This window comes from Octodon degus, unplaced genomic scaffold (assembly GCF_000260255.1).
Source record: "Octodon degus isolate 3935 unplaced genomic scaffold, OctDeg1.0 scaffold00007, whole genome shotgun sequence".
NCBI classification, from domain to species: Eukaryota; Metazoa; Chordata; class Mammalia; order Rodentia; family Octodontidae; genus Octodon; species Octodon degus.
Genome location: NW_004524583.1, coordinates 19102965 through 19111713, shown reverse-complemented (window position 1 = coordinate 19111713; position 8749 = coordinate 19102965). Strand labels below are relative to the sequence as shown.

The 8749-nt window shown below is 45.1% G+C and overlaps 1 protein-coding gene across 6 annotated transcripts in view; it reads right to left on the bottom strand.

Annotated features, from left to right (window-relative positions):
• The window catches only part of Wdr89 (WD repeat domain 89), a 33154-nt gene extending 28115 nt beyond the window's left edge, over positions 1-5039 (bottom strand). The window contains exons 1-2 of one of the 6 annotated variants that reach the window (XM_023703798.1): positions 4963-5034; positions 4293-4393 (exon numbers count right to left, since the gene is read on the bottom strand). In XM_023703798.1, coding sequence (XP_023559566.1) covers positions 4293-4315 — 23 coding nt within the window. In that variant the 5' untranslated portion in view covers positions 4316-4393; positions 4963-5034. The other 5 variants (XM_004624796.2, XM_023703793.1, XM_023703796.1 and 2 more) reach the window with 5 other exon arrangements.
• Between the last annotated feature and the right edge of the window lie 3710 nt (positions 5040-8749).

Sequence of the window (8749 nt, the reverse complement as noted above, 5' to 3'; positions counted from 1 at the left end):
TAATTGCTTTTAAGCCAATAATAAATGGGCCAGAGATAGAGCTCACCAGCAGAGTGCTCACTTGCCCAGCATGTCGTCGGAAGCCCTGGGTTCAGCCCCAGCACTAGAGAACGGGAAGGGGGTTTCAATAAAAAGTACTGGTGGCCAGGCATGGTGGCGTGGTAGCACACGCCTTTAATCCCAGCCTGCGGGAAGACTACCTCAGGTTCCAGGACAGCTTGGGTTACACAGTGAGCTCAAGGTAAGCCTGAACTCCTGAACTCCAGAGTAAGACCCTACCTGAAAAAGAATAAGAAAAGCCATCATTTGTTTCGATGGCTCCCTACTAGCACGAAGGGAACACCTTCTGACAAAACAGTGATACACATTACTAGAAAAACTTTTTAATGACGATGGCACACCAAGCTGATGCACTGCCAGGTTTCTTAATCTCTCTATGAACATTTAGTATTAACAAAGCGAAGTGAAATGTGAAGGCATACTGAGACTTGACTCAAATGAATGTTTCACACTTTTTATCCAACCACTTCTAAAATGGAAAAGAGCTAAAAAAATAAAAAATAGTAACACACATACTGGTAAAATTCAAACAGACCTAATGCTAAATCTGAACTCTTCTTTAAGGTTCTAGACAATATTTCTGTTAGCAAAAATCTTTACATATTTCTATTTTTGCATTAGCCCACTTGCCACGTTGCTCACATTCACCACAGGCAATCCACGCCTGTACACAGGGCATCTTTCTTTCCCACTGCCCTTCCTCACTTAGTCCTCTCCCCTTACAAATGTTTCCATTTTTCTTTTCCTTCTGCTCTATCTAATCCACTTTCCCTTTCCACTCCCCTTTCGACCACGTTCTTCCTATTTTCCAACATCTGTCCTCTATTATGTTTACTTACCCTTCAGGTTTCTCACAGAAGACATATCACGCAGTATTTACACTTGTGTGTCTGATTCATTTTACTTAACATTATGGTCTGTATCCATTTGCTAAAACTGTCTTAAGCTTACACTTCTTTCTGGCAGAATAGTACACGACTATATATACAAAACAAACCCACCTTCTTTATCCATTCATCCACTGAGGGGAATCTAGGCTGTCTCCAAGGATTTAGCTAACATAAATTGTGATGTTACAGCATGAGTATAGGTACATCACTGAGATAAGATGCTTTGAACTCTTTTGGGAAGATACCTAGAAGGGGAACAGCAGGATCACATAAAATCTCTAATTCCAGTTTTTTGAGGAATTGCCATACTGATTTCCATGGTGGTAGTACCAATTTACACTCACCAACAGCAGAAAAGGATTCTTTTCCCCAAAGCCCTGCCAGTACTTGTTATGGATTTCATGATAAACAGCCTCTCTTTCTGAAGATACTATCTCAGGGTTAACTTACATTTCACAAATGACTGGTGATGTTGAACAATTTTTTTAATGGGTACAGGGTCTCACTATGCAGCTCAGACTCATAGTGATCTTCCTGTTTTCAGCCTGCCCAGCACTGGGACTACAGACATGGGCCACACCTGGTCTTAGTGGCTCGCACAGTGTGCCTCACTGGTGGAGCCAGTGAGGCAGGTGGTGCCAGGGATTGAACCCCAGTCCCTCCCTGTGCTTGCCTAAGCAGACACTTAGTCTGCTGAGCTATCTCACTGGCCCAAACAATTTTTTTATATTTATTTGCTGTTTGTACTTATTCATCTGAGAAATGTCTGATTTGAGGGTTTTTTGCAGAACCGGGGATTGAACCCAGGCCTTGTGCTTGCCTGGGAAGTGCTTATTCTACTGAGCCATCTCTCCGGCCCCTTGAGTTCTTTATGTATTCTATATATCAGTCTTTTGTCTGAGGAGTAGTTGATAAAATTTTTTTCCTATTTTCTGGGATGTCTCTTTACTCTGTTGGTGGTTTCTTTTGTTCTGCAAAAGCTTTTTAATAAAATGTTTGCTCATCCTTTGAGACAGTTCTTGTGTGATGAGGTTTTGTTCATAAAGTCTTTGCCCACTCTTTGTTTTCTAGAGCTATACCTGTTCTACCTTCCAGCAGATTTAGTTTTTGTTTTACCATTTAGACTTTCAATCTATTCCAACTTTAGTTTAGTATGCGGTCAGAGATACGGGTCTAGGTTCACTCTTTGCATTAGAAAGCTAGTTTCCCCAGAACCATTAAAGAGCCTATCTTTTCCCCAACTGAACATGTTTGTTCTCTTTGTCAAAGATAATGTAGCTGAATGTGTTTTCACTTATTTCTGCAATTCTACTGTTTCACTGATCCTCAAGTCTATTCTGCTGCCAGCACCATGCTGTTTTTAGGATAGTAGCTTTGTAGTATAATTTCAAGTCAGGGATCAGATGCACTGTGTGGTGCCTTTGTTGCCAACAATGTTACATTTCTGCAAAGGACTACAACATTATTTTGTTTTGATTCTCATACTCTATAAACTGGAGGTAGGGTACTTGTCAAATTACTATTATTTTACAGGAAAGTTGAACAATTTTCATGGTCTCTGTATCATCTGACTTGAAGTACTCCTGTTATGAGGCTACCAAAAATTTTATGCTTCATGTTTCAAGTTGTTTCACACAATGACTGACCAAGAAAATCTAGAAAGTAATACAGAGCACACAATGCAGGGTTCTTTGTTTCTATTTTTGAGAGAGGATCTCACTATGTAGTTCAGGCTGGGCTTGAACTCACTGTGTAGTCCAGGCTGGCTTCAAAGTCCCAGTGAACCTCCTGCCTCACCCTCCCAAGTGCTGGGACTATAGACAACATAATGTTATGTCAGGCATGGTGGCATGTTTGACCTGCTCCCCTGTAAATTTTTTTGAGATAGGGTCTCAATATGTAGTGAAGGCTGGTCTTGAATTTGCAGTGATCCTCCTGCCTCAGACCTCTGAGTGCTGGGATTACAGGAGTGTACCACCATGCCTGGCCCTTGCAAACTTTTGATACAGGATTCATGCAGGAAAACCCTGCACTAGCTATCTCCCCACTCAAGAGTACAGGAACAAACTCAATCAGCACAAGCAGAGATGGCTGTCAAGCACTGTTCCTGGCCTGGAGAGCCAAACCCTTATCAGGACAAGGGCTTTGTGCTGGCCATTCACAGCAACACCAGGTCTAAAGACCACTTCAACTAAGAACCTGCTTAGGCAAGCACAGGGACCAGGTTGCATGCCTCTAATCCCAGTGCTGGGGAGACTGAAAACAGGAGGAGCACTACAGTCCAAGCTGCGTAGTGAGACCCTGTACCAAATACATTTGGGGAAGAAAAAAACCCAAAACTTCAAAGGGATACTGCCCAACAAACATGTCCTAAAAGACATTTGGATGACAATGTAAAGTATAAGGTAGACAAACTAAGGGCTGAAAACTTCAAGGCTCAGGGCAAGTTCTAAGCAGCTGGCTAGTACATCACTATTATCATACAACTTCATGTCACCAGCTAGAGACACTAAGTTAGGTGTATCCATCCGTGTGTCACATTCCAATGGAATCTGAAAGTCAATAACGAATGCTACTTCCAGGCCTGGCCCAGGAACTTCTCACACATGCTTCTGTCACCTCCCTCTGCCTCCCTTTTTATGGGGCCATTATGGTCCTGTGTAGGCCACTGTTCAAGGGCACCTGCTCCATCTAAGAGTGCCTAATTAGATTTGTAACACACTTTGTGCTGTATGATGAAACACTGTGAGCTTTTAGGAATTAGGACCTGGGTGTCTTTGGGAGCCATTTCAGCCTATTCCAAAGGATAAAAAGAAGTGTGAAAATGCAAAAAAGTAGTGTCCTTACGTTCTATCAGCAATATTAGTGGCAGAGAAAGTCAAGATTTAGGTTAAAACAAGGATACAACTTACAGAGTCTTTAAAACTAAGTGACAGAAAAACACTCAGAGAAGCAGTGATGTGGGCTGATCTGCCTTTCCTTTATACCACACAAACCAGCCTAAGGTCAGACCTCAAACCTGACTCTCCTTGCCTCTGTTCACAGGGGGAAGACTGTCCTCATAACTGAGCTAACCCACTCAAGGTCCCCAAAGACTTAAGAGAAATTTCACTCTAGTATCACTGGGATTTAAGCTCAGTTTCATTCTGTGCAGTAGTTCAAATGCCATCCCCAGGCAGGGCAGGGGGAAAAAAATTTAAAAATGGGAACGACAGCATCAGTCTGATGTGACTTATATCAATAACCTCCATGTTATATCGATATTCTCACTTGATTGTCACAGCTCTAAGCAGCAGTCAAGTTTGCATTAAGTCTGCAGTGCAGAATCCAAGGACAACTTACATGGTTGCCTCCAACCCTGACATCTGCCCACTGGACCTTTCTACCTTCGGAACAGTAATTCACTGCTAGGTATGTTGTATTTGCTTTTTCAACAACTTCAACTTAGGAAAGAAAAGAGAAACATTTTACAATGCCATCTTTACTGCACATCCACGGAAGCTGAGTGCCACACTCACAGGGTAACAACCCCTAAGTCTAGTGCCTACTGCTTCTCAGGAAAAGGAAAACACAAACATCACGCCCACCTCCAGGGAGACAAGCCACATCATTTCGGAGATAAAGACCTAACTCAGAATTTAACTCAACCTTAGCCTGGTGGTGACATTTCATAAAACAGCAACTTAGAAAAAGCTGTGTGTCCCCACCCACCCACACACACGCAGTCACCCTCACCCACGACTCCTAACCCAGAGCCTAGTACACAGCCCTGCACACCCCTGCTGCAAGGTCGCGGCGTCAACACAGCCTTCACCTTGCGGTCCGTCGCGGCGGGTTACCGCACTGGGTTGGCCAGGGGTCTCCTCCGACCTACCACTACCTACTTCCAGAGCGCCCCGCCAGTGCCCCACCCCCGGCGCTCTCCGCCCCGGAAGTGCGGCGACACCGGCTTCCTAAACTGAGCAGGCACCGCTACTGCCTATCCTTCGCCCAACCCAGCCTTTGCGAGTACCTCAGCAGCGACCCTCAGCCGGAGCTGGAAAGAAAACGCGCGCTGCTGCGGCGCAGAGTAGAGGACCGGAACCCCGCCCCCTACCTCTCCGACGCGCGAAAGCGCTTAAGAAAAAGGTACCGGATTGGTCAGAAGCAAAGAAGTGGGGCGGGGCAATAAAAGTGGAGGGGAGTGGAACGCCCCGGAGCTTGCCGGGAGATGGTCTGTCTTGCTAGCTCCCGATTGGACGACAGTAGATACCTGCGCCTGCGTAGATCTGACTTCCTCAAAGAACCACTCAGAACCGCCCCATCCCTGACGTAAATTGAGGTTTCAAGGACCCCATTGGTTGGAAAGAGGTCTCTGGGCTGCATGACCAATAAAGGACAAGACTAAAGTGGGTTCCACCTCTTTCTCTGTGGACCGGATATTCCTGTTGCTCTCAGGTTCCTCGCATCTGCCTTTTTAATATATAGAAGCTAGCAAGAACGCGTACTGCTCCATTTCCGGGTCCTTAATTTTTATGATAACTAGTGGGAGTCTACTGAGGGCTTGAAATATGTTGGTACTAAAAATGTATCCCCAAATACCACAGCGGTACAAGAAAGCCTCGAAAGTACTTCTAGGTTTGAATGCAGAAAAATCAATGCTTTCCACCCTCCCTTGGGAGAGTTCTCTAGCTGCCATTGGAGGATCTAGTTATCAATTTGGAGATAGCCCCGCCTCGGCCCAGGGGAACTCTGGGATTTGTAGTCCGCGATTCTCGGGTCTTGCAGCTTTAAATGGGGCTGTTGCTGCTGAGCTCGTCCTTAGTTGTGCTAACGCCCGCTGACGTGTCCGTGGTCCTAGTGTCCGTTAAGCGTTTTCTCCTTTGGCTCATCGGTACCGTTAAAGGCACAAACACTTGGGGAAAATGGGAAGATTTCGAGTGTGTTCGTAAAGGATGACTGTTACTGTTTCTAACAAACGTTCTGCAGAGTTCTGCGGCTGGCGCTCCGCCTGCTTTAGACTCCGGACTGCTGTTTCCTGCATCGTTTCCAGCGTGCTTGCCGTCTCAGTCAGACGTCTCTGGTGCTCCTTTCGATGCTCGTTTGAGGCTATTTGAACGGGACCCTGAGTTTGGGGTGACGCATAGTGGAACGTGGAAGCAGCTGTTCACGGAAACCGAGCGATGCTGGCGCGGGAACTAGAGGGGTGCCGCGCGGACGGAGGCGGCGCACTCTGGACTCGGAGCCTGGTCCCTGCTCAGCCGTTACGGAGGCCGCGCTTCCACTGGGCCTCCAGCAAAAGTGGAAAATCAGTTTTAAAATACCAAAACTATTCCGAGTAGATTTTCATTCTCACTAATTTTGACTTTTTCCTATTTAATATCAAATGGGAACTGTTTGATTTGTGTAAAGAAAAAAAATGATTTGGGATACCTAAGCGTTCTACGGTATCGTGTGGTGGCGCGTGTCTGTAATCCCAGCACTTGGGAGGCTGAGGCAGAAGGATCGCCGTGAGTTCGAGGGCAGCCGGGGCTACCTACTGAGTTACATAGCATGAATTACATACCGATACCCTCTTTATAAATAAATACTTCTGTATTTCTGAGTTACAAATTAATTACATTTTATAGAGTTAAAGCTGGGGCCGGGGAGATGGCTCAGTGAAATAAGCGCTTCCCTGGCAAGCGCAAGGGCCTGAGTTCAATGCCTGCTTCCACCAAAAGAAAAAAGTTTCCACAGAAGTTTACGATCTCGATGCTGGCCAAACTTGGGGGTGCATGCTTGTAATCCCAGCTCTGGGGAGGCAGGAGGATACTTGCGAGTTGCAGGCCAGCATTTTTGTCTGATCTGTATTAACTAAAATGTAAGTTTTCATTTAATAGGCTTGTTGCATTTCATGTGCAGGGTATTTATGTATACATATGTTTTGCTTTCTCTTTCTTTTTTCCTTTTTTTCCCTCCTTCTGTTGTATACGTACCAAAAGGTAAAATGGTTGGTTCCTATGATAGCTGCTAACGTTTTGGATGGATGTACTGGGATTGAACCCAGGACCCTGACCGGGCTGAACACAGGATCTACACTCAACTGCATCCCCAGTGCTATTCTGTTCTGTTCTTTATTTTTTTGGTACTGAGAATCAAGCCCAAGTACACTCAGCCACTGAACTGGGTCCCAAAACCCCACACTCTGTGTGTGTGTGTGTGTGTGTGTGTGTGTGTGTGTGTGTGTGTGTTTTAGTACAGGGTTTCACTAGTAGATCAGCCTCCTATTGTTCCGCCTGTGTTCAGCCTCCCAAGTGCTGGGATTACAGGTGTGTGCCACCACGCCCAGTCTCAATGGCCGGCACTGGGATGGAACAAACCCTGGCCACTGCATCTGCCTAAGCAGAAACCTCAGTCTGCCGAGCTATTTGGCTGGCTCTCCCCGCTCACTCTGTTTTTTTGTTTTGTTTTTTGTTTTGTTTGGGGAGGGGGCTGAACATGCCTTCAGGGCATTTCTGGTTGGGTGGGGGTATCTGGGTTCGAACCAGAGCAACTTGAGCCTCATTGCTTTGTTTAAGCAGGCACTTAAACAACTGAGCTAATGGGCAGGCCCCCAACCCCCTCATTCTTAAAATTTTTATTTTGAGATAGGATCTCAATAAGTTGCCTAGATAGGGCTCAAGCTCAGTATCCTCCTGCCTCGGTCGTCCCAGGGCTGGACTACAGGCTTGTGTCACCATGCTTTGCTAAGTGTTCCTTTTAAATAGAAAGTACTTTAATTATGATAATTTGTTGAGAATTTAAAAGTCCACATTGAAGCAAGCATAATTACTGCTTTTAACACTGTGAATGCCTGCCAACTTCTTTTCTTTGAGAAAGGATCTTAGTGTCCCCCAAGATGGCCTTGAACTCACTATGTAGCCCAGGCTGACCTCAAGCTCCACAGTGATCCTCCTGCCTCAGCCTCCTGAGCGCTGGGATCACAGGTGTGCACCACCATGCCCACTACTGAGTCATCTTTTTTTTTTTTGTGGAACCAGGGATTGAACTCAGGACCTTGCACTTGCCACGCAAGTGCTTATTCTACTGAGCTATCTCCCCAACCCCTTGAGTCATCTTTTTATACCACCTGTTGGGGAATAATTTAAGGAGAGACCTCAGAATGAAATGAATTCAAGGTGACCTGTGTAAAATATATTAATAAGAATATATTTATAAAGGTAATCATTGAGAATCATGAGGGCTGGGGAGATGGCTCAGTGGTCTAAAGCACCTACTTGGAACAAGCTTGGCAAACACAGGGACCGCGGTTCAATCCCCCAGCACCACATCCAGCCAGCCCCGCCCCCTGTGGGCTGAGCTGGCCACACACACACAATAAATTAAAAAAATAAAAAAATAAAAAAAAAAAAGAGAATCATGAGGAAAAAACTACTGAGATCAGTAGTTTAGGACAAGACAACTGCAGTTTAAAATAAAAATCTTGGGGAGAGAAGTCAAAGGAGAAGACAAATGTTTTTATAAACATTTAGTCAAAAACATTTTAAAGCAGAAAATGCAAAAGTTTTTATAACCATTTAATCAGAAAATTACCAGGGTACCATGTTCTAGGCTCTGTTATAGCCTGTGCAATTGATTCCAATTTTGTAACTCTGTATGCTCCCACTGTAACTTTATTAACTGTTCTAACCTGACGTATGCGCCGCCATCTTGTTCTGTATGCGCCATTCTAAATGCTGTAACTTTCTACTGTGCCTTTTCTCTACTTGAGAACCTGCAGTTGGGCCTTTCTCACGCTGCCCTTTTGTGCGCACCTGAATCTATTTTCGGCCCAATGC